Consider the following 26339-nt stretch of genomic DNA (forward strand, 5'->3'; position numbering starts at 1 on the left):
CAAGAAGATCAAGGTGCAACGCATGTTGAACACGAAGACACGAGTGGCCCCAATAGTAGTAGGCGCCCTGGGCACTATCAAAACCAGGTTCTGAGACCAGCTGGACAAACTCCCATGCAAGATGAGTGTGAAAGAGATCCAGAAGATCGCACTCCTCAGGATGGCACACATCCTTCGTTGAACCCTTCGCTGAATACCTATCTGATCAAAAAGTCTGAGAGGTCTAGTTGACCTCTGGCGAATGAACCAGGGTGCTGTGCCCCAGTGCGCTGAGAGGAGGGTGATAATAATAATAATAATAATAATAAGAAGAAGAATCTATTTTTGTATTTTAATTACGTATTTAACTCTATCTTCCAGGTGAATTGTACAAGTCCATCCATCCATTATCTGTAGCAGCTTATCCTGTTCTACAGGGTCGCAGGCAAGCTGGAGCCTATCCCAGCTGACTATGAGCGAGAGACAGGGTACACCCTGGACAAGTCGCCAGGTCATCACAGGGTTAACACAATTAGCCTAACCTGCATGTCTTTGGACTGTGGGGGAAACCGGAGCACCCGGAGGAAACCCACGCAGACACGGGGAGAACATGCAAACTCCACACAGAAAGGCCCTCGCCGGCCACGGGGCTCGAACCCGGACCTTCTTGCTGTGAGGCGACAGTGCTAACCACAACACCACCGTGCTGCCTGAATTGTACAAGTCTTCAAGAAGAAGACTTTCAGGCAGCACGGTGGTGTAGTGGTTAGCACTGTCGCCTCACAGCAAGAAGGTCCTGTAATGTAAGGAATTTTTAAAAATTGGTTATTGCACCTTTAACATCTCTGTCTTCATTTGGGATCGTTTGTTCAAAATAAAATTTGTGATCTCCTGATGTAATGGTTGTAAGTTAATAAATAAATTTAAATCAATTCACTGTTTATGGCGATATGATGGTGTGAATGTATAGGCTTTATTCACACTGCAGTCCGATAGAGGGCGCTGATACACACTTTTTGTTTGGCGGCAATTCAACGAAGAAGAAGAACCAGCTATGCGGAAGTGATGACGTTGGCTAGCAATGTTTAATCTAAACAGGTTGCTTGGGTTTGTGGAACTTTTAAGTCTGTTTGTTCAGTTAGTAAACAGATGATGGGTGTTTTGGTTTATTGTACACAGCGGCTCTGAGTCCAGATTAGAGCTTTTAAATAGGGCGGAAGTTGTTAGCTGCTATTAGCTAAGCTATGTTATTCTGCAGTCAGGGCTTTAGCTAGCCTCTGGCAGGTTAGCTAACTCTTCATATAGAGCAGTAGATTAAATAAGAGGGGGTGTATAAACTTTTAGGCATTGTTAAAAAAAACACAATGGATGACAAGTACAGCAGTAATGTTATTTCAGGTGGAAAGCTGGGCCGTGTGGAAGTCCCTAATGCCAGGTAAGCTAAATGCTAATGCTAACCAAGGCTGGACAATATGATATAATATCGTGATAAATTAGACTTGATACTTTTTTCTCTGAGGTATACCAGATATCGTGATATTTTTACGGTTTTATTTGGAAGTAGTTGGTTTGATACTAAAATTTTATATCTTTTAAAATGTAACTTTTAATGCTAAAACGAAAGGCTTTATTTTATAATTAACATGTATTTCTACTGGATGCTTCCTGGATCTTTTTGTCATGCATCACTCTGATTGGAAGCAGTTTTGATACAAAATTTTGAAGTTTTGATACAAAAATGATGATACAAAATTTTATATCATTAGTTAATAAAATACATTTTAAATCTGTTATTAGAATTGTTGGATTTTGTTTTCTTCTTTTTTTTATATAAAAACTAGACAGGGACACTCTAACGAGTGCAAACCCCGCCTTTTCCCTATTAAAATACATTGGGCGAAAATTTCGAAGTTCTGCCATGACCTTGACCTTTGACCTCCAAAATTTAATGGTTTCCTTCCTGGGTGATTGGCAACACGTACAAAATTTGGTCCAAATCGATCCATTGGTTCTTGAGATATCTTGCAGACACACAGACAGACAGACAGATACACACACACACACAGACTGACGCAGGTGAAAATAATAACCCCTCCGACTACTGTCGGCGGGGTTAAAAATTGTCTTGCAAATTTTTTGGTTTATTTTTTATTTTCTCCTTTATATAATTTTTCTTTTTGTGTATATATGTTATATATGCTATTTACCAGCCGGGAGGTCCGTATCGTGAAATACCGTGACCGAGGTCTTGAAAGTACTGAGCGAGGCCCTCTGGGCCGAGGTCAGTATTTAAGGCCGAGGTCATGGTATTTAACCATACGGACCGACCTTAAGCTGGTAAATAATATATTTTTTATTTTTTTCTTTACCAAATTCTAACAGAAAACGAGAGCGCCCGAAAGGGAAAACCGAGCCGAGCTGCCATTTTGAATCCTCGTTCACAGCTGTAATGCAAATGGCTTCCTCCTCGGTATACAAGTGCACTTCCATGGCAGGAAAAAAAACTACATTTTGCCGCCTATGTAGTCCCCTATTTATACAAAATTGAGTCATTCAGGATTCAGCCATGTTTTTGCTCGGTGTTAGCAATAGTTACAGGTTTTTAGCTTTCTCCTGAAATGTTTTCTTTTATTTCTTCTTCCTCAGGGTAGTAAAACTCGCTTTCGCTGTGAACACTGTCGTTATCGCTATCCATGCTGTAAAATTAACGCTATTCTCCTGAGAAATGCTGGCAAAAATTTATAAGATTTTTAATAATCTTATAAATAAATCTTATAAAAAAGATAAATGTTGACAAAAATTGCTACCATGTTTGTTGTTGTGAACGAGCGAGTCGCCAGAGGTCCGTAACCGGGGTCCGTACCGTAGGATACGGACCCGCTCGCCAGCCAATCAGAGTGCAGGATTTGATGGAAACCGCACCGTGAAAAAAAATTAAATCTTTGTATCTTATCCCCTGATGTGTGTGCGCTTTTTTTTAAACACTTTTTTAAAATCTGATTGGTAGTAGCTGAACATGTAAATTTCTTGCATCTTTTTAAAATTGTGTAAATTAAAAAAAAAATGGTTTTAACAAATGTACTGCAAGATATTTTACAATTGCAGAAAATATTTTTGAATTTATTCAAATTCATTAAGTGGTTTATTTTCATAAGCATACCAATACCTCTAAGTATAATTGCACTTGAAGTCATATTGTATAGCAAAAACAATTATTTGCTCTTCTTGCTGTTTCATGTCTGTGTTCCATCTTTTTCTTTATTTCAGGCTGACGAGATACATAGTGTTGCTCTTCTTTGCCAAGTTGTTAAAGGCTCTAGGAATTTTTGAATCTTATGACCTTCTGAAGGTTGTACATGTTGTGCAGTTTCTCTTCATACTTAAATTTGGGTAAGCAGTTCCAAGTGTAATCATATCCTTCATGTTACTATGTACCTAATTCTCGTAATCAAATATACCGTGCACTGAGAGGCTCTGGTTGAAATTATGGATTCTCTGAGTTGACTGGAAGAGTATTATTTTCTGAGGGACGCAGTACTATGCCAGTCACCGAAGAGAATCCGTAATTTGCTTCTCAGTAGATGGTATATTTGATTTATATCCCTCATCAAAAAGTTCCAAACTAAAAGTATTAAAGGAACAGTCCACCGTACTTCCATAATGAAATATGCTCTTATCTGAATTGAGACGAGCTGCTCCGTACCTCTCCGAGCTTTGCGCGACCTCCCAGTCAGTCAGACGCAGTCAGACGCGCTGTCACTCCTGTTAGCAATGTAGCTAGGCTCAGCATGGCCAATGGTATTTTTTGGGGCTGTAGTTAGATGCGACCAAACTCTTCCGCGTTTCTCCTGTTTACATAGGTTTATATGAGCAGTGATATGAAACAAGTTCAGTTACACAAATTGAAACGTAGCGATTTTCTATGCTATGGAAAGTCTGCACTATAATGACAGGCGTACTAACACCTTCTGCGCGCTTCGACAGCGCATTGATATCTGAGCTCCGTATCAATGCGCTCCCGAAGCGCGCAGAAGGTGTTAGTACGCCTGTCATTATAGTGCGCACTTTCTATAGCATAGAAAATCGCTACGTTTCAATTTGTGTAACTGAACTTGTTTCATATCACTGGTCATATAAACCTATGTAAACAGGAAAAACGCGGAAGAGTTTGGTCGCATCTAACTACAGCCCCAAAAAATACCATTGGCCATGTTGAGCCTAGCTACATTGCTAACAGGAGTGACAGCGCGTCTGACTGACTGGGAGGTTGCGCAAAGCTCGGAGAGGTACGGAGCAGCTCGTCTCAATTCAGATAAGAGCATACTTCATTATGGAAGTACGGTGGACTGTTCCTTTAAGCTTGAATCTCGGCATAAACTCATTAAACGTGGAGGCAGCCATGTTTGCTGTACCATGCTATCGCCCGCCTCGCTAGGCATGATCATGATGCATAGAGCTACACCACGGCTGTGACTCAAGCCAGCCATAAGCTTAAAATCGTGACGTCAGTTTGTAGTATATCCAGGATATACCATGACTAACTCACATCATATCCTTTTTTTTTTTGACGTCATGAGATACTTTGCTTAATCAGTGGTGGAACTATTTTATGTCACATGAGCCATCCTCGGCCAATCCCTGCACAGGAATTTTTTCATGAGGGATATAGTGTGCATTATTCCACAGTGTTGTTGAATTCTTGACTCGGATTGAGTTAAGCAGTCAGCTGTAGTCATTAACTTTTAGACAGAAGAAGAAAAGAGGCTGGTGAAGGGACGTCGGTTTATAAGTGATATCAGGAGCCGAGTTGTTTTGCAAACGTTCCACATCATTAATTGGAAATCTAAATCGTTAAAAGGTTACAGCAGGTTGTTCTTTAATAAATGAAAGGATTGATTACTTTATTCTGAACAATAAAGAAGAAAGATATAAAAATAAAAAAATTTAAATAAAAAATGCAATAATCAAAACCTCGTCATAAACAAACAGAATAGCGTAGCCACAAGGCAGTAACATAATAATGTTCAGAAAGGATTAGGAAGAAGTAATAACTTATCCAATCCTAACCCTCTATACCACCGCTAATCAAACATCACTTTCCGCCATAATAAACTATATATACAAAAGAAAACAAAAGCAACAAACAAAAAGAAAACATACCGACATGGTATAATATCGACCAAATCATATATACAGATGCTTGTTATGCATATATACACACATAAAATACATCTATACAGTACATACATATACACTTAATACCTATAACTATACACAAAATACAAGACCAGTCACAGACTTACTCTCAATTTCATCATCCCCTATATAGTCTACCTGTCCTAATTCTCATATATTTTTGTTAACATGTTTTTTATATAATTTTTTAAACAGTTTTATGTTGGTGCTATTTTTGAGTTCATTATCCAGACCATTCCACAATTTCACCCCACAGACTGTTATGCACATACTTTTCATATGCCACTTTTCCACTACCAACGCGGCTGAGCCGTGCCGTGCTGAGTCGAGCTGAGTGGGGCTGTTGGAGTTGCATTTCGACTACAACCGCGCTGAACCGTGCTGGCTGGAAGTGGGTGGACACATTGGGTGGAGTTAGCGAAAGTGGGTGGACGTCGCGTGATGTCGTTAGGCGGCGCAAACAGTGACATCAGTGACCTTTTAAGCGGTAGTCTCACGACCCGGAGAGTAAACAATAAACATGGAGGACATGGAGTCGTTAGTGTTGCTGGTCTTGGTGCTGTGGCTTGTTGTCACCGACAACGCCAACAGATACTGGCAAGAGCGTATAGATGAGGCGAGGCGCATAAGGCTTCAGAAATTCTTGTAATTCGTAATTCTTCTTCTTCCGGGTTTACGGTGTTTACAGATCCCAGCGTGCTCGCGGGGCGTGTGTGGGCGTGTGAGGACACTCCTCCTCACCAATCAGTGCACAGGGGAGTGTCTGCTCACGCCCCTAGCCCCACTCGGCTCGGTTTGGCTCGCTTCAGCCCCACTCCAAAACCGTGCGAGTTTTGGGTGCTGAGTAGGGCTGAAGCGAGCTGAGGCGTGCTGCTCTGAGGTAGTCGAAACACGAGCCGTGTCGGGCTGAAGTGAGCCGAAAAAGGGTAGTGGAAAAGGACCAATAGTTGTTCTAACACAGGGGTGGGCAATTATTTTTTCCATAGGGCCACATGAGAAACAGAATTTTGCGGAGGGCCGGACCAAAAGGCTGAACTAAATTCTGCATAATATTAATTGTATTTCTTTATATAAAGCAGTAAATAACACTGTTTTTACAAGCCGCTAAGACTGGTAAGAGTATGGGGAAAAAACGAGGTTGCCTTACAAAAAATGTCATTTATTCAATCAAATTTCCCAAAACAATGGTTAACAAAATGTGAACGTTTGTACCTTTTTTTTTTTCAGTCACATTCACCCCAAAACACAATAAAGACATCACAATATTGTCTTTCTACTCCAAATATCAAGCAAGATACATCATATTATAATAATGATGCCCACATTTGTACTCTAATCACCTCATTTGGTGTTTTTCAGTTTTTCGGATCTGCTCTCCACGAACTAAACACACGGCTTTATCTCTGACTTCAGTAAATAAATGCTAAGCAGTCCATGTTTTGTTGAAAGCCCTGCATTCGGCATCTACCTTTCTTCTTTTTGCGGACATTTTGGGGGCTAAAGTCTTCTTGTGACCTGCTCGCAACAACGTCGATTCGGTGTAGGAATCAGATCTACAGATCGGCTCGGGCTCCGGCGCCTGCTGGTGACGTCACACGATGTGATTGGCTGGACCGTTTGAAGGATGACGTACAAGTTTGTGGTCGGTCTGAACAAATTATGGAAGTAGTTATCACGGGATTAGGTTTCGTGGGATTTCATGTCGCGCGCATTGCGTTTTTGTTGAACACAACTTCAAAATAAAAGCAATGCACATTCAGTCCATGCATGAGGCAAAATTAGAAAATGCGTTTATTTTGTTATTTCTAATTAACCTTACGCGGGCCGGTCAGAATGAACCAAAGGGCCGGATGCGGCCCGCGGGCCGTAAAATGCCCAGGTCTGTTCTAACATTTACTCTCTTAAAATCCATTTCCCCTCTCAGGTTATACCCGCCCTGCCTTTCCATAAACATATTTTGTACCTCACCCGGAAGAAGGTTATGTCTTGCTTTATACATAATTTGTGCAGTCTTGTGTTTAACCAGATTAATTTCAGAGTGTGTGCTTTTACGAGTAATGCGTTTGTATGCTCAAGATATCCCGTATTATTGACTCTTCTTATTGCTCTTTTTTTGTAATGTGCATAACGGCTGCAGGTTAGATTTGTAGGTATTACCCCATATCTCCACACAGTAGCTCAGATATGGAAGTATGAGTGCATTATACAGAGTATGTAGTGATTTATAGTCCAGAATGTGTCTTGATTTCCCCAAAATTGCAGTAATATTTGCTATTTTGTTGGCGTTATCAGATTGCTGTGGTATAAAGTATAAGGGGAATAAAACAATGTATGTTAATAGTGTGTGTGTGTGATTTGTCCTTTTTTTTTTTTCCAACACAGGTGTGCAATGATTTTACTTTTCTTTCAAAAGCCATTCTCTTCAGGAAAAGTGGTCACCAAAAGACAGGTACATACTGAGAGGAAAAAATATTCACACGCTTATTAAAAAAAAAAAAAAAAACAATTATCCCTATAGCCCAAGAGCATTAGCTCAAAATTGAGTCCAACCCAGAACAAATTAGTAACAAGCTGAATTTTTCAGAATACCCTTAGGAATAACATACTAAAAGTCCCCGGGAATCCACCTTGTGCTCTCTGAGAAATTCAAGATGGCGTCCAAAATGGCTGCCGATTGGAGATTTTTCAATATCTCAGGGATAAAACATAATATAAATGCAATTAAAATGTTAAATTATATGTTCTCTCATACAAGCAATGCAAATTCACCATTGTCACACTGTTAAAATTAAAATTAACCAAGATTACAAGGTCATTAATGTGGAAATTACATGGAATTTGATGGTTGACATGATTGACAGATTAGCTTAGTAGGCTACCTACATATATGAACATAATGTAAGACAACAATTAGACATCAATTTCCTTAATATTTAGTGCATCTTTAAGCTTTGATAAAATATTAAAGGGAAATTAAATTTGAGAACTTTATCTTCTAAAACTACAATGGCAAGCTGTTTCAGTACACTTCAACATTCCGGCGACTTTCATGACAAAAAGGTCTGCCTCAATAAAAGCTCTTGCTTATAAACAATGAGTAGACTTAAACACTTCTCAGTGCCTCAGTTGTAATGCTCGGACCTTTGTTGTACCATCAATGAAGTAGGGAATTTGTTCAAGCTTGTTTAAGGGTGGAAAAAAATTAATCTTTGAGTTTCTAGCGCCAGTCTTTACTACTAGCAATGCCAGTGTGTTCGGACAAAAAATGACTAAACTCGGCATGACCTTTTAAAAATGACTGAACTCAGCATGACCTTTTAACATGCCATTTTTCATTTTACACCACCAATTTACTTTAATTAATATTAATGAAAATAAGTGCTCCAACCCCTAGTAATTGTGTTTGTTGTTTTGTGAACAGAATAGGATGATACGGAGTGAACGAGTAACCAATGGATCCACACTATAATCGGTAGTGTACATTAAATAGCACGTGTATAGATTTACAATTATAAGTCTGTAATTATTAGTCCTAAACATTAAGAACTGAAGCCATTTCAAAAACATATAAGATATCTTCATGATACCATAACGATTATTTTGTCACGACAGTCATTGTTATTTCTTCTTGGATGTGAATTTATGGGCCAGGGCGTTTCAAGATTGATACTTGATTCAAGGATCGGACTGGATGAAACCTACGCACATTCATAGTACTGTGCACATTCATAAATGTGAACTGGTGAAGTGCCAAAAATATGACAATCTAACCGGACATGGCAAGCGAACACATTATACACAAATATACTGTTATAATAATGTGTACATTGTTATTATATAATGTTAATACACAATGTAATTAATACACACATGTTGGAATTTACTCTCCTACCCTACAAAACATATATTCTGACCTTTTAATTGCATTAATATTTTGTTTTGGGCCTGAGATATGGGCAGGTCTCCATTTGGCGGCCATTTTGGACGCCATCTTGAATTTCTCAGAGAGCACAAGGGGGATTTCCGGGGACTTTTTTAGTATGTTATTCCTAAAGGTATTCTGAACATATTCTGAAATTTTCAGCTTGTTACTAATTTGTTCCGGGTATAACCCTGTTACTCCTGGGCTACTAATCATGTTTGGATGTGTTCATATCAAATGCTTCTGTTTCAGTGGATCAGAATCTTCAAGCACGCCGTGATCAGCTGTGTGATCTCTCTATTGGGATTTTTTGGTCTGACGCTCTGTGGGCCGCTAAGGTAAACCCGTCAACGCCTGCTGTTCGCACACGGTTCTCCTTTACGTAGTGTGGTTTTTGTTTTATTTTATTTATTTTTTTAATACTCCTCATGGGAAGAGAACCAAGTCTAGATGTTGTCTTTCAGGACGCTGCTGCTGTTTGAACACAACGATGTGGTGGTCATCGCTTTCCTCACCGTTCTCTTCACCACCTCAGACGGCGGCCCCTCGAAGGTCAGGATGGAAATGAGATTGTTGGTTAATTTTCTGTAACAGCACCCCGATGCTAGTCCCAGCTACAGGGGTTATGTTAACGGACTCCTTCTGAGATGTTTCTATAGTAACAAGGTACGCAGGGAAATGTAAGTTAAGTTGTGGCTCAGGACCGGAGCTTTACAGTTTCTTAGGCCCACTTTACACGGGGACGGTCTGAAACAAAAACGCAAAAGTCTGTTTTCGTTCTCACTTTTTTCCGCATCTACACGACCATTTTCAAGGAGGAAATCTGCGTCTATACGGTGACGCATAAATGTGTGGAATTCAATTGGATGTGCATGCCAGGTGGCTTAGTGGTGCTGTGAAAGACCTCCGCTATGTCTGCTCGCATGCGCAACGTCTTCCGTCTTGTCTGATCTGCACATCTGCGCCGCGAAAACTTTGACTACTCTGGCTATGGCTACTCGTGAGGTTGCCAGAGCAGCTTGAAGGTCCGTTGGATCGATGTAATCAGACATGCTGTAGCCGTTCTATATGAGTGGGTGGAGCACAGAGGACGGCAGGACAGAGATCAGGTTTACAAATAGGCTTTATTGCCACACTTTTCAGTCTAACAAGATTTTTAAACCAACAGAGACGCACGCAACCGGCGTCTAGCTTGGGGATGAGCTTCTCTGCTCTCCCTCTTTAAATAGGGCGCGGTCACTGGGAAGACACACAAACACAGGTTAATTGACATCAGGTGTAGTGATTCTTCCACTTACCTTCCCTGACTCCACCCTCCTGTCACAGACCGGCGCTTGACCACGCCCCCGCTGCCACACATGCTCTTACTATGACGTAAACGCGTACCCGACATGAGCAGATCCGAGCAGAGTTTCGCGTATTGGGTAGTTTAGACGGATATGCAACGGGGGCTGTTTTTAACTTATCCACTCTGGAAGGCGTTTTCAAATTTTTCCGTTTTTCAGCCTCGAAAACGCCATCCCCGTGTAGACGAAAGGCACTTCCGATAAAATATTTAGTTGTTTTTACCCGACAGCGTCCTCGTGTAAACGGGCCCTTGGTTAAATGATGAGGTTTTGTTTTGTTTGTTTTTTTAAATTAAATTTCATATTTTTAGATTATTGATTTAAATCAAGAAGGAGCAACTGTTTATAGCTGCTGTAACTATTGTTAAGTATATCAGGAGCTAACTTGATGGACTTTTTTCGTAGACGAGAGGTGCTGCGTTCTTCATCATCGCAGTGATCTGTCTTTTGCTCTTCGATAACGATGACCTCATGGCCAAGATGGCGGAGCACCGTATCCTTCCTAGTCATGTCAGATTCTACACTGTGTTGTTTCCCTTCTTTCAGTGTGTCTCGTACTCGTACCCTTAACTGTTTGACTTGCAGCTGAGGGACACCATGACAGCGCTCTCACCCATGCCTTATACACAGGGATCTCGTTTTTAGGCGTGGCCGACCATAAAGTGAGTAAAACATCGTTATGATGTTCCTGTTCAGGTTTGGATGAGTAGAGATTTTTTTTTTTGTGTGTCTCTGTCTTCAGGGTGGAGTTGTGTTGTTGGTTCTGGCGCTGTGTCTGAAGGTGGCATTCCACACACACTCCAGAAAGCTGTCGGTGGAAATCGGTGGAGCGAAACGCCTCTACGCTTTGTCCAACCTGGTCGCGTCTGTCCTGCTGCTGCCCTGGGTGTTTGTGCTGTCTGTCACCACGGAGGTTCGTAACTGACATCTGTGGAGAAAAGATTTGAACACAAGTGTCGTCATGTTTGGAACGGGAATGTTAGAGCTTATATCCTCTAAAATCTTACCCAAAAATAACATGTTAAGTATATAATGAATAATATATTAGTTATTTGGTCCACGTTCACTGGATATGAGCAATTGTGTGCTCTGATTGGCTGCTCTACTACTAGGATATCATCTTATATACAGTGAGTAGAGAAAAATAAAATGGCGGCGCATGTTGCCAAACCAAGCAAGGACAAAATAAAAACAACTACTCGAAAACAAAACCACAAAAAAAATCAACAAAATATGGAATGAAAGTATTTGATGATAGACTTTTTTTTTTGTTAAATTTAAGAATTATAGCATTTTCACACATTCCTACTGTCATTTTGCCGGTTTGTTTACATTCTAAGCAGAAATGATTTTGTATAAAGTTTTTATTTATTGAATTTGATAAAAATAAAAATGCTCAGTTTCTCAAAATCCAGTGAATGTGGATGGAATAAAGCAGTTATTCCACTCAATCTTGTCGTATGTGGATTATAGCCAACTTGGTGCTATGCACCTCGTCAGCTATCAGCTCATGTACGACTCGATTTTTTGGAATAACTGTTAAATATACTACAGTGTTTACGGAATTCTCATATGATTGATCAGAATGTGCAGATTATTTTTTCCTATATCAGCTCAGACCATATTTTTGTTGGTATTATTATTATTATTATTATTAAGCATGTAACAATTCTCGATTTGTTTTGATTCACAATATTGAGTTCATGATGCAATTTTCCCACAATATTTTTTGAGCAAAAATTTAATGAAGAAATGAAGAAAATTACCAAAAAAAGCTACATTTATTTTCCTATTCTTTATCAACTAAAATATTCATTTTGTTAAATAAAAAAATACTTGTTTCATTTTCATAACCAATAATTATTTATCCACATTTGTAAAAGTTGGAGTAAAAAAAAAAAAGTGTGTGTGTTATATTTACCAGCTAGGAGGTCCGTATGGTGAAATACCGTGACTGAGGTCTTGAAAGTACTGAGCGAGGCCCTCTGGGCTGAGGTCAGTATTCAAGGCCGAGGTCACGGTATTTCACCATACGGACCGACCTTAAGCTGGGAAATAATATATTTATTTTTTTCTTTACCAAATTCTAACAGAAAACGAGAGCGCCCGAAAGGGAAAACCGAGCCGAGCCGCCATTTTGAATCCTCATTCACGGCTGGAATGCAAATGGCTTCCTCCTCGGTATACAAGTGCACTTCCATGGCAGGAAAAAAACTACGTTTTGCCGCCTATGTAGTCCCCTATTTATACAAAATTGGGTCATTCAGGATTCAGCCATGTTTTTACTCGGCGTTAGCAACAGTTAGAGGTTTTTAGCTTTCTCCTGAAATATTTTATTTTATTTCTTCTTCCTCAGGGTAGTCAAACTCGCTTTCGCTGTGAACACTGTCGTTATCGCTATCCATGCTGTAAAATTAACGCTATTCTCCTGAGAAATGCTGGCAAAAAGTTATAAGATTTTTGATAATCTTATAAATAAATCTTGGAAAAAAAAGATAAATGTTGACAAAAAATGCTACTTTGTTGTTGTTGTGAACGAGCGAGTCGCCAGATGTCCGTAACTGGGGCCCGTATCGTAGGATACGGACCCGCTCGCCAGCCAATCAGAGCGCAGGATTTGATGGAAACCGGAGCGCGAAAAAATAAAATGGCCTATTCACTAAAATATTGCATTTATTAAAAAAGAAAAATTAATAACAAATAGGCCTTTTCTTAAACTTTTTATGAGCAGTTGTTTTATCTCCGTTGCTTCTTTTCTTTAGCTTTCAGCAGTCTGTAAAAAAAAAAAAAGAGCTCTCATTTCTTGTTAAATTTGTGTAGCCTAGTTAATCGCCCAACAGCTCTTTCCCGTTTTAGATCTGTTTTTGTGTGTTCTCGTGGCGTTAGAGCTGTTACTTCCACCCAGCGTGAAGTCATGTACATTCCTGCTACTGTTATTGCCCCCTCTGCTGTCCAAAGAATGCAATTACAGTTACGGAAAACCAAGAGATCATGCAGCCTGTTGATCGCAATACTTTTTTTTTATTTCATCCATTTGAATGGTCAACCTTTGTATTGTGATTTTATTATTTACTTAGAACACATCCTTCCACTAAAGAGCATGTATACTGAGAACTTTCCTAAATTTTCCAGAGCAAGGTGGAGTCGTGGTCCAGCCTGGTCTTGTCTTTTGCCATGATCGTCTTCTCTGTGATGATCCTGGATTTCTACGTCGAGTCTGTCTGCATGACGAAGCTCGAGGCCCCACGTTGCGCTCGCTACAGCTCCTACTTCCTGTTCTTCAGTGGCCTGTTTTTGGCCAACTTCTGGACTCACCCGCTGACGGACCAGCTCCGGACCATGAGGACGGGCGGCCAGCAGTCCAGCACTGAGCATGTGCTGTCTGGAGGAGTGTTGGTCAGCGCCTGCTTCTTCATCATGTGTGAGTTACACGCCTTATGCTCACAAAGCACTGTTCGAAACCCAATCCTGACTTTTATCGAGTCTGTCTGTGTTCTCCTCGTGTCCAGCTGGTTTCCTCCCAAAAACATGCCAGGTCTCTGCTTTAAATTGTTAATGTAAATGCTGATGTCCTGGTGTCCCATTCAGGACGTATTCCATCCTTACGCCTAAAAAAGTAGTTGTTTTTTCTCTCTACATTGAATCAGGGGTACTAAATCAAGACGTGCATATGAACAAGGAAGTTTTTACATCAGAAGTTCTTTGATAACCTCCTCCGTTTCTTGCCAACGTGCCCAAAATGAAAATGCAAAAAAGCTTTCAACTGTTACTGAATACAACAATAATACATCAACATTACTGTGATTTCAGTTTGTCGTTAGCAAATCTTCTTTCTGAACCTGACACCCGGGTTCATGTTTTTCCTTTGTGTGGATCTGTTTTGCAGCCGACAGCATCCTGTCCTCTCCCTCGAAGAAAGGGCAGAAGGGAACGCTTGTGGGATATTCACCTGAAGGAACTCCTCTGTATAATCTAATGGGCGACGCTCTGCAGCACAGCTCTCAGTCTCTCCCTCGCTTCATCAAAGACTCGCTCAAGCAAATCCTCGAGGAGTATGATTCCCGACAGATCTTCTACTTCCTGTGCCTCAACTTGGTGAGGGGTTGAATCCTCGTGAATCAGTGAAATACAAGCATCTTAGGGATACTTCAGTGTTTTTCTTAACAGTGCTGTTTATCTGTAACTCCCTACAGTCGCAACCACTGTAGTAACTTGTAGCTGTGCACCGACTTATTTATTTTTAAATTTCCAAAATGTATAGCCTACAGCATTCTACTTGTATGTACCAGTTTTGTTTAAAATATACATAAATTTGATTTACATGTTAAAGCTAGACCGCCTTTCAGATTTTAAGTGTAGGTCATAAAAAATTGGGTGCTGGGGAAAATTCTTTTTGTTTAGTGGACTGAAAGCTACTGAATTCGAATCACAGACTTCCAATTTTATTAGTTATTTTTTTAAATCGAACAATTAATGAATCTAAGGCAGCGTGGCCCTAAATTCTCCACTATTTTTATTTATTTTTTTTCCTGCTTCACCATGATACAATACAAGATACCGTGTGATGCATGACGTGGTGGGCTTTGCCCGTTCGCGCAAGGCATTGTGGGATACAAATTTGAAACCAGAGAGAAAAATGGAGGACGTGAGTGTGCGAATGAAACGTGAAAGACCGACTACAGTAACGGAAAGAAAGTGAGAAGAAAAGATGTTATGTTATATACAACCCCGATTCCAAAAAAGTTGGGACAAAGTACAAATTGTAAATAAAAACGGAATGCAATGATGTGGAAGTTTCAAAATTCCATATTTTATTCAGAATAGAACATAGATGACATATCAAATGTTTAAACTGAGAAAATGTATCATTTAAAGAGAAAAATTAGGTGATTTTAAATTTCATGACAACACATTTCAAAAAAGTTGGGACAAAGCCATGTTTACCACTGTGAGACATCCCCTTTTCTCTTTACAACAGTCTGTAAACGTCTGGGGACTGAGGAGACAAGTTGCTCAAGTTTAGGGATAGGAATGTTAACCCATTCTTGTCTAATGTAGGATTCTAGTTGCTCAACTGTCTTAGGTCTTTTTTGTCGTATCTTCCGTTTTATGATGCACCAAATGTTTCTATGGGTGAAAGATCTGGACTGCAGGCTGGCCAGTTCAGTACCCGGACCCTTCTTCTACGCAGCCATGATGCTGTAATTGATGCAGTATGTGGTTTGGCATTGTCATGTTGGAAAATGCAAGGTCTTCCCTGAAAGAGACGTCGTCTGGATGGGAGCGTATGTTGCTCTAGAACCTGGATATACGGTACCTTTCAGCATTGATGGGGTCTTTCCAGATGTGTAAGCTGCCCATGCCACACGCACTAATGCAACCCCATACCATCAGAGATGCAGGCTTCTGAACTGAGCGCTGATAACAACTTGGGTCGTCCTTCTCCTCTTTAGTCCGAATGACACGGCGTCCCTGATTTCCATAAAGAACTTCAAATTTTGATTCGTCTGACCACAGAACAGTTTTCCACTTTGCCACAGTCCATTTTAAATGAGCCTTGGCCCAGAGAAGACGTCTGCGCTTCTGGATCATGTTTAGATACGGCTTCTTCTTTGAACTATAGAGTTTTAGCTGGCAGCGGCGGATGGCACGATGAATTGCGTTCACAGATAATGTTCTCTGGAAATATTCCTGAGCCCATTTTGTGATTTCCAATACAGAAGGCCCGAAGATCACGGGCACCCAGTATGGTTTTCCGGCCTTGACCCTTACGCACAGAGATTCTTCCAGATTCTCTGAATCTTTTGATGATATTATGCACTGTAGATGATGATGATGATATGTTCAAACTCTTTGCAATTTTACACTGTCGAACTCCTTTCTGATATTGCTCCACTATTTGTGGGCGCAGAATTAGGGGGATTGGTGATCCTCTTCCCATCTTTACTTCTGAGAGCCGCTGCCACTCCAAGATGCTCTTTTTATACCCAGTCATGTTAATGACCTATTGCCAATTGACCTAATGAGTTGCAATTTGGTCCTCCAGCTGGTCCTTTTTTGTACCTTTAACTTTTCCAGCCTCTTATTGCCCCTGTCCCAACTTTTTTGAGATGTGTTGCTGTCATGAAATTTCAAATGAGCCAATATTTGGCATGACATTTCAAAATGTCTCACTTTCGACATTTGATATGTTGTCTATGTTCTATTGTGAATACAATATCAGTTTTTGAGATTTGTAAATGATTGCATTCCGTTTTTATTTACAATTTGTACTTTGTCCCAACTTTTTTGGAATCGGGGTTGTACATACGAAGGAAAGGAAATCCCGGACCAAACTAATAAATATCGGTGGTCAGCGAGCACCTCGGTGTGATCAGCTGTTCGTTTAGCGACAGAATGATGGAACTGTCAGTGCACGCTCAAAGGTAAACCTGTAGATGGCAGTAATGCAACACTGTGGATGCCAGCTGCTGTAAAACCCAAAAGAAGAAGGTAAACCTCCGCATGCGCGCACACACGGACTTCCTCTGTCTGCTTGACTGCGCGAAGCGAGTGATTTCATGCACATTATTTGCTTTAATCCCCTCAAATTAAATAACTTCCCAGCCACAGAACGGCCTGATATTTTGTGAGATATTACAGAAATAAACATACATCACAATGACCACATTTCAGAGCGAACTACAGTTCACCGATTTTATGAAACCGAAAGGTCATCTCGCTTTAACAGCTGCGCCTCGTCAAAGGTTAATTAGTGAACGAGTTTCTTGCCGCCTTAATGCATTTGAGATCATAGTAAATGATAAACACCCTATTAAACAGCCCTATTCAACACCACAACTGTAATAATCCATATTACATCAAGAACCGCTCAACTAAGTAAAGAGAAACGACGTGAAGAAGTGTTTTTTAATTTATTTAAAAAAAACCACATTAAATTAATGTGTCCATGCTTTTGACTGGTACTGTATAAACCACACCATCATACTGGATAAATACATTCCTTTGCACTCGCTGATAATAATGCAAAATAATCGCTCGATTAGAAAAGATTCAGAAGATCTGGTGGTGAAGAAGCATCCCAGAGGATCAAAACAACCTCGAGTGCGAATCAGACGTGACGGCGAGGAGGACGTCTGTCGTAATTATGATCGATTCACGCTGGAGAAGCGATCGCTGTATAAATCGCACACATGGGAGAGTCTTCAACATGTTGTCCATGCATACTACATACACCTCGTTTGTGCTTAGCAAGTCACATGACCATATTTTGTGAGATATTACAGAAATGAACTTTATCACAATAAATTTCACCGATTTTATGAAATCGAAAGGCCGTCTAGTGTTAAATGCTGTGCTTAATACATTAGCTACTGTGACTTTCTCTCAAAATTCGTGATTCATATACACTACCGTTCAAAAGTTTGGGGTCACTTTGAAATGTCCTTATTTTTGAAAGAAAAGCACTGTTCTTTTCAATGAAGATCACTTTAAGCTAATCAGAAATCCACTCTATACATTGCTAATGTGGTAAATGACTATTCTAGCTGCAAATGTCTGGTTTTTGGTGCAATATCTCCATAGGTGTATAGAGGCCCATTTCCAGCAACTCTCACTCCAGTGTTCTAATGGTACAATGTGTTTGCTCATTGCCTCAGAAGGCTAATGGATGATTAGAAAACCCTTGTACAATCATGTTAGCACGGCTGAAAACAGTTGAGCTCTTTAGAGAAGCTATAAAACTGACCTTCCTTTGAGCAGATTGAGTTTCTGGAGCATCGCATTTGTGGGGTCGATTAAATGCTCAAAATGGCCAGAAAAATGTCTTGACTATATTTTCTATTCATTTTACAACTTATGGTGGTAAATAAAAGTGTGACTTTTCATGGAAAACACAAAATTGTCTGGGTGACCCCAAACTTTTGAACGGTAGTGTAATAACGCAAGAAAGACACCGGAGTCCTTCTTTAATACTGGTTTGTACGAATGGATTACAGTTGAATTCCATATTCTTGATTACGGTGTTACTGGTCAATAGATATTGTCTGAAGTAACCTTTCAAGCACAATGTACACGATAGTATTGCAGGATTAAGTCATCATCTGGTTGCTTTTTTTTTTTCTTCTCCTTCCAGGCCTTCACATTTGTGGAGCTGTTCTATGGCGTGTGGACCAACAGCCTTGGTCTGATCTCCGACGGCTTCCACATGCTATTTGACTGCTCAGCTTTGGTACTCGGACTCTTTGCTGCCCTCATGACCCGATGGAAAGCGACAAGAATATACTCTTATGGGTACGAATAGTTTTGTTTTCTAGAGCTATGATTTATTTAAAAAAAATGTTAGATTTGTCCTGGCGCGGTGCTGATATTTGCATTAATGTTTTTAGATACGGCCGTGTTGAGATCCTGTCTGGGTTCGTTAACGGTTTGTTCCTCATGGTCATTGCCTTCTTTGTGTTTGTGGAGTCGCTGTCCAGACTGATTGACCCTCCAAACATCAACACCGTCATGCTCGCGGTAAGGGTCGCCCCCCCACCCCTTCTGTCTATGTTGTGCCAGGATGTCTACTTTGGGGCAGGAAGTGCATTTTATTTCCTAAATCATCATAGCTCAAGTAATAAAACTGATTTTGACAGTTATTTTATAAATTGGCACTCCATGTATATTGACCTGATATTTATTCTTGTCCACTCTCTCGCCAGCCGGTGTCTATAGGCGGCCTGATAGTGAATCTTTTGGGCATTTGTGCTTTTAGCCACGCCCACTCCCATGGGGTCTCAAAGGGCTCCTGCTCAGGTCATGAGCATGGCCACTCGCACCATGGTCATGCACACGGAGAGCACGGACATGGAGGTCACGGGCACAGTCACGGGGGACACGGTCACTCTCACGGCCACGGGCACTCCCACGGCTCCGGAGGACGAGGCATGAACACCAACATGAGAGGTAGCTCTGCGTGATGTGACGTGATTAATTTATGAGAATTCTTTTTGCCTAATTGAAACCGGCAGCATCTTTCCATTCCTTAACTGGTGCTGATGCATGTCTACTGAATGGTTTCAGGAGTCTTCTTGCATGTTCTGGCGGACACACTGGGCAGCGTTGGAGTCATCATATCTACAATTCTGATCAGTCAGTTTGGCTGGCTCATAGCGGACCCCATATGCTCTTTGTTCATTGCCGTACTCATCTTCCTCAGCGTCATCCCCCTGCTGAAGGACGCTTGCGAAGTCCTTTTACTCAGAATTCCACCTGAGCATGAGAAGGAGCTTAACTTTGCTCTTGAAAAGGTAGTATTTGTGGAGTAGGTCATGTGCATGTGAGAATCCTAAAATAACTACAGACCTATACAGGTCTGAGCTCAGCCTTTGATTGAGAGATACAGTGGGGCAAAAAAGTATTTAGTCAGCCACCAATTGTGCAAGTTCTCCCACTTAAAAAGATGAGAGAGGCCTGTAATTTTCATCATAGGTACACTTCAACTATGAGAGACAGAATGGGGGGAAAGAATCCAGGAAATCACATTGTAGGATTTTTAATGAATTAATTGGTAAATTCCTCGGTAAAATAAGTATTTGGTCACCTACAAACAAGCAAGATTTCTGGCTCTCACAGACCTGTAACAACTTCTTTAAGAGGCTCCTCTGTCCTCCACTCGTTACCTGTATTAATGGCACCTGTTTGAACTCGTTATCAGTATAAAAGACACCTGTCCACAACCTCAAACAGTCACACTTCAAACTCCACTATGGCCAAGACCAAAGAGCTGTCAAAGGACACCAGAAACAAAATTGTAGACCTGCACCAGGCTGGGAAGACTGAATCTGCAATAGGTAAGCAGCTTGGTGTGAAGAAATCAACTGTGGGAGCAATTATTAGAAAATGGAAGACATACAAGACCACTGATAATCTCCCTCGATCTGGTGCTCCACGCAAGATCTCACCCCGTGGGGTCAAAATGATCACAAGAACGGTGAGCAAAAATCCCAGAACCACACGGGGGGACCTAGTGAATGACCTGCAGAGAGCTGGGACCAAAGTAACAAAGGCTACCATCAGTAACACACTATGCCACCAGGGACTCAAATCCTGCAGTGCCAGACATGTCCCCCTGCTGAAGCCAGTACGTGTCCAGGCCCGTCTGAAGTTTGCTAGAGAGCATTTGGATGATCCAGAAGAGGATTGGGAGAATGTCATATGGTCAGATGAAAACAAAATAAAACTTTTTGGTAAAAACTCAACTTGTCGTGTTTGGAGGAGAAAGAATGCTGAGTTGCATCCAAAGAACACCATACCTACTGTGAAGCATGGGGGTGGAAACATCATGCTTTGGGGCTGTTTTTCTGCAAAGGGACCAGGACGACTGATCTGTGTAAAGGAAAGAATGAATGGGGCCATGTATCATGAGATTTTTGAGTGAAAACCTCCTTCCATCAGCAAGGGCATTGAAGATGAAACGTGGCTGGGTCTTTCAGCATGACAATGATCCCAAACACACCGCCCGGGCAATGAAGGAGTGGCTTCGTAAGAAGCATGTCAAGGTCTTGGAGTGGCCTAGCCAGTCTCCAGATCTCAACCCCATAGAAAATCTTTGGAGGGAGTTGAAAGTCCGTGTTGCCCAGCGACAGCCCCAAAACATCACTGCTCTAGAGGAGATCTGCATGGAGGAATGGGCCAAAATACCAGCAACAGTGTGTGAAAACCTTGTGAAGACTTGCAGAAAACGTTTGACCTCTGTCATTGCCAACAAAGGGTATATAACAAAGTATTGAGATGAACTTTTGTTATTGACCAAACACTTATTTTCCACCGTAATTTGCAAATAAATTCTTTAAAAATCAGACAATGTGATTTTCTGGATTTTTTTTTTTTCCTCATTTTGTCTCTCATAGTTGAAGTGTACCTATGATGAAAATTACAGGCCTCTCTCATCTTTTTAAGTGGGAGAACTTGCACAATTGGTGACTGACTAAATACTTTTTTGCCTCACTGTAGAAGCTATGGTGCATAAATGGAAAAAAAATAATATCCCACTCAGAAATGCCAGGATTTGAACCGACGTAGCAAAATCTGTTCCTTTCCCAGACAGAGCTCTTGACCGCTCAGCCATGGAGGATTGCGTCATGAACTGAGGTTATGTAACGTGGCATTTGCATAGTCAGTACGCAGTGGCGCCACACCGTGGCCTACCTGAGGCTGGCACACCAATTGCATTCTTAAATGCGCTCGACTTGATTAGACATACACATCCAGACAGATGCCTCTAAAACTAAACCAAACCAGTTGTGTGGATTATTTCGTGTTAAAATGTGCATGGCGCTGTCAGTGTGGTGAAACTACTGAGCATGACATGTGACTATTGGTACAGTCAAGGGTGCCAGTACTTTTAAAGTGCATATCACGGGTAAATTCGGGAGCAAGATCAATGTAATTCTCCTATTTTATATTAAACTTTGGTCAAATATCTGTAACTCTGCAGTGTTTTTTTTTTTTTTTTTTTTTACCTTGCGCAATACCAGAAAAATTCAGTTGAAATCAAGCCGTTTGAGGTGAATTGGTCCGCCTCTGAAAATTTTGCATTTGGATTTCCCGGCAAACATTGATTTTCGTGGCGTCATCTGCGGGACGCCTCATTCTGAATCCTACATCAGCGCTGGTTTGTTTATGAGAAAACGACCTGGTGGTTTTCTGCAAATTTCTTCAACGTTATTGCGTAAGGCCTAGAAAAAAAAATTTGCGTTTCCTGTCAACCCTTCAAAAAAAATTTGGGGTAGGACGGTCGGATTTTTTTTTTTTTTAATTTTCTATGTTGACTATGCGGCTTCACACTAGTGATAAAATACTTACCGATGGAGCAGATCGGCCAGATTTATATCCTCGGCTATTTCTATTCCATGTGGGGCTGTTGTAGACGGTCGTGTGTGACCTACTGTATGTTTTCTGATACAGTGGATGTTTTAAGGTTGTGTGCTATATCTTGTGTTGGGTGGTGTAAATTATAAATTTGAATTAAATTGAGATTTGATTTAAAGGATGAAATTATTGAAAAATTACAACACAAGTTAATTTTAAAAATCATGGTGCCACTGGTGGTCGCCATGTTCTTGTCTCGACAAACTCCTGTAAGTGATGTGATCGCGATAACACGTGGTCATGTGACCGATCAACATGGCAGCGCCCGGAACGGATTTGAGTCCACACAGACTGCATGTCGCGTTGTTGATAATTTTCTCTATGTATTTTGTTTAGAAATTGAGTTCTTTACTGAATGAACAGTTAAAATATGTACAGGGTCGGTGAGGTTTTAGCAGGGTCAGGCGGACGACTGGAAACGCACTTTTTTCTTTTTCTTTTTTTTTTCTAGGCCTAATTATTAAAATGGTTAACAGATGTATCGTAGGAGGGTGTAGTAACACCAATCATGATGGGATTAGTACTCGGCGTTTTCCAAAAGACCGGACAATGAGCGAGAAATGGGAGCGCTTGGTCTACACAAGCTGTGCACTGAAACCGTGCAAGCTCTCGCAGCCTGCTGGCGCTTCCGCAGGTAACGTTGCGATTCAGGCTCCAGACTCCCTTGGGATTTTTCCAGACGCGTTTTATTTAATTTTTTTCTGCTGTAGACAGATGGCCTTGTGCAAAATTGGCCTCCTGGATGAGTGTGTAAAGGGACATACTTGGATATTTAAAAAAAAAAAGAAATTGGTCCAGAATATGCACTTTAATCTTCTGAGGAATTGAAACCAGTCCTGTTAAGTTAGAAACGGAACGCAGTGGGGAGTTCTGTGATGCAGAAATAACTATGATGTGATGTGCTGGGATACATAGCTGAGTTACTGCGACCTTACAGAGTTGATTATTTTCCTATAACAGCATGTCCCAAAGTGTTTTTATTCCACTTGTACCACAGCAATTTGTCAATGATTACAATTTTTATTTATTAAAGCACAAAGTCATACTTTTTTTTTTTATCCACTAATAGATACATTTAATGGTGTGGAGCACCTTTGAAACGAGTCAGTTCTTGTTATCACTTGCGCTATAGCAGCTATAAACAGCATTTCCCTCACCACTTTCTCTCCTTTTTTCCCCCCCTCACTTTCAAAGTAAATAATACATGACATGCTGTGTTTTTCTTTTTTGTTTCTGAGAAACTGCAAAGCCCTCTGGCTTGAAGATTTTACTGTGGCAGAAAGCGGTAAAGTTACAGCTTTACCTCTGACTGTTACAAAGCGCTGGCACTGGAGGCTCCTTCCAAAAACGCAAAATAAACGTTTCCTTTTAGAAAACCTCTCTATATTAACAATTTTACATTTTGAAAACCTTGTTTGAGTGTTCACCCTGATACTATAGAAATTATAATGTATTAAAATTAATGCATTAATATAAACCTGGCATTGCAACTATTGTCAACTGCTCTTATAGAAAATCAATGACTTCCGACCAATCAGATTTGTGAATTTGACAGCATTGTGGTGTAACAAATAATTTTGACTTAGTTAAAAGAGAATACTAAAATGTAGGCTTTACAGTATTTGTTTATGGCAGGCGGTAAATAAAATCTCCTTAGACTAATTCTATTTATTTATTTTTTTTCCCTCCCCTGCTCCAGATTCAGAAAATCGAAGGCATTTTGTCTTACCGTGACCCACACTTCTGGAGGCATTCTGCTAACGTCCTCGCCGGGACCATTCACCTACAAATCATGTCTGATGTTGTGGAGCAAAGAATTATTCAGCAGGTCTGATCAAACCTTCCTTTAAAACTGTTTTCTGAAGATAACCTGGCTTTGACCTACATTTAGTGATATTTAAAAAGTGCTGCTGTTTATTTTGATCAGGTGACTGCAGTGCTAAAGGATGCGGGTGTGAATAATCTGACTGTCCAGGTGGAGAAGGAAGCTTATTTCCAGCACATGTCAGGCCTCAGCACAGGATTCCATGAGGTTCTGGCAATGACGCAGCAGATGGAGTCGATGAAGTATTACAAAGATGGCACATGTATCATGTAAAAATGTATTATTTAAAGATGTATGTTTTTGTTTTTTTTTCCTTTTCCCTGTAAATAAAACTTTTAAGAAATAGTTCAGAGTCGTTCATTTCAGAAAATCACCTGATGGTCTTGTGATGACTCATTTATATCTCAGAAAACATGATAAAATTTGAGTTATTACCAGAGGTGGACAAAGTACCCAACTTCATTACTTAAGCCAGAATTCAGATCCCACTGGTCAAATGTTACTCCAATACAAGTGAAAGTTGTCCAGTCAAATTTTTTACTCAAGTACTTGCTTTTAAAAATACTTAAGGTTCTGTCAACGCATGGTTATATTCTTCCCAGAGCACTTACAAAACCTAACGCTGTTACCAAAGACAGAAATGTGAATTCACAAAATGAACGCATACTGTGCAATCATGGTGGTTTAATGTTAAGCTAGCTAGTCAGTGAAACTCCACCTGACATGCTAGCAAACTCTTTTCAAACTCGAAATCGTATTGGGTAGCTAACGCTACTAGAAAAGAAAGATTTCTACGTTCTGTTTATTTGGCAAGATTATGCTAAATGTATTTCTGAACGGGCAGCACGGTGGTGTAGTGGTTAGCGCTGTCGCCTCACAGCAAGAAGGTCCGGGTTCGAGCCCCGTGGCCAGCGAGGGCCTTTCTGTGCGGAGTTTGCATGTGAATGTGAGTGTGAATGGTTGTCTGTGTCTATGTGTCAGCCCTGTGATGACCTGGCGACTTGTCCAGGGTGTACCCCGCCTTTCGCCCGTAGTCAGCTGGGATAGGCTCCAGCTTGCCTGCAACCCTGTAGAACAGGATAAAGCGGCTAGAGATAATGAGATGAGATATTTCTGAACGGACTTCAGATAAGGGTGGCACGGTGGTGTAGTGGTTAGCACTGTCGCCTCACAGCAAGAAGGTCCAGGTTCGAGCCCCGTGGTCGGCGTGGGCCTTTCTGTGCGGAGTTTGCATGTTCTCCACCTGGGTTTCCTCCGGGTGCTCCGGTTTCCCCCACAGTCCAAAGGCATGTAGGTTAGTTTAACTGGTGACTCTAAATTTACCATAGGTGTTAATGGTTGTCTGTGTCTAAGTGTCAGCCCTGTGATGACCTGGCGACTTGTCCAGGGTGTACCCCGCCTTTCGCCTGTAGTCAGCTGGGATATGTTCCAGCTTGCCTGCGACCCTGTAGAGCAGGATAAAGCGGCTAGAGATAATGAGATGAGACTTCAGATAAGTTAACATTATTCGTGTTAGCGTAACTCCATTTTTACATGCTAACTAACAGTGTCCAAGTTAACTAGCTATGTGTTAATGTTAGCTGTGGACAAGGCTACGGCAACTTGGCGGGAAAATCCACAGAAAGTCATTTGACTAATCAGACTGCATAGCTATTGCAACATTATCGCTAGCTCTAAAAGCACAGACAACTTCATTGTAAGCTTTCTCTTGGAACAAAACATTTACAGACCTCAAGATGCTTCTGTAGGTTGGACGGCGAGTTTTTGTAGGCCGTGATGTGGTTTGTTTTCGACAAACAAAGCAAACATTTAAAATGAAACGAATCTTTAATCCTTTCAGAAAACTGAAACATGGGTTCTAGGTAAAGCCATGAGTGCGTGCATTCTCCAGAAGAACCGCCTCCTTCCATTCTGCCATCAACTGATAGTGTTCAAATAACGCTGCTGAGAAATCATTGAACGTGATTTTATACAGTCTATGGACGAGACGTGACCCTAGTGATTACTGATAGGCTGTCTCAGTGTCACCTGCGGAAAAACCATCACATTTTAGAAAAAAAACATCCATCAACCAGCATGTCTATCAAGAGATCCTGCGGCGTTTGCTTCATTCAGTGCACGAGAAGTGGCGAGAGTTGTGGCAGGACAACGCGCTGGC

General features: G+C 40.9%; 1 protein-coding gene across 1 annotated transcript; it reads left to right on the forward strand.

Annotated features, from left to right (window-relative positions):
* Positions 1–1016: 1016 nt before the first annotated feature.
* slc30a5 (solute carrier family 30 member 5) lies at positions 1017–24526 on the forward strand. Its single transcript, XM_060912791.1, has 16 exons — positions 1017–1414; positions 3247–3369; positions 7558–7624; positions 9350–9435; positions 9562–9649; positions 10849–10936; positions 11029–11105; positions 11186–11356; positions 13576–13864; positions 14330–14538; positions 18578–18735; positions 18831–18960; positions 19146–19389; positions 19507–19733; positions 24056–24184; positions 24284–24526. The coding sequence occupies exons 1-16, from the start codon at positions 1344–1346 to the stop codon at positions 24452–24454; spliced, it is 2328 nt and encodes a 775-aa protein (XP_060768774.1). The 5' UTR covers positions 1017–1343; the 3' UTR covers positions 24455–24526.
* Positions 24527–26339: the final 1813 nt, after the last annotated feature.

The sequence above is a fragment of the Neoarius graeffei genome, chromosome 28 (genome assembly GCF_027579695.1).
Source record: "Neoarius graeffei isolate fNeoGra1 chromosome 28, fNeoGra1.pri, whole genome shotgun sequence".
Classification (NCBI taxonomy): domain Eukaryota; kingdom Metazoa; phylum Chordata; class Actinopteri; order Siluriformes; family Ariidae; genus Neoarius; species Neoarius graeffei.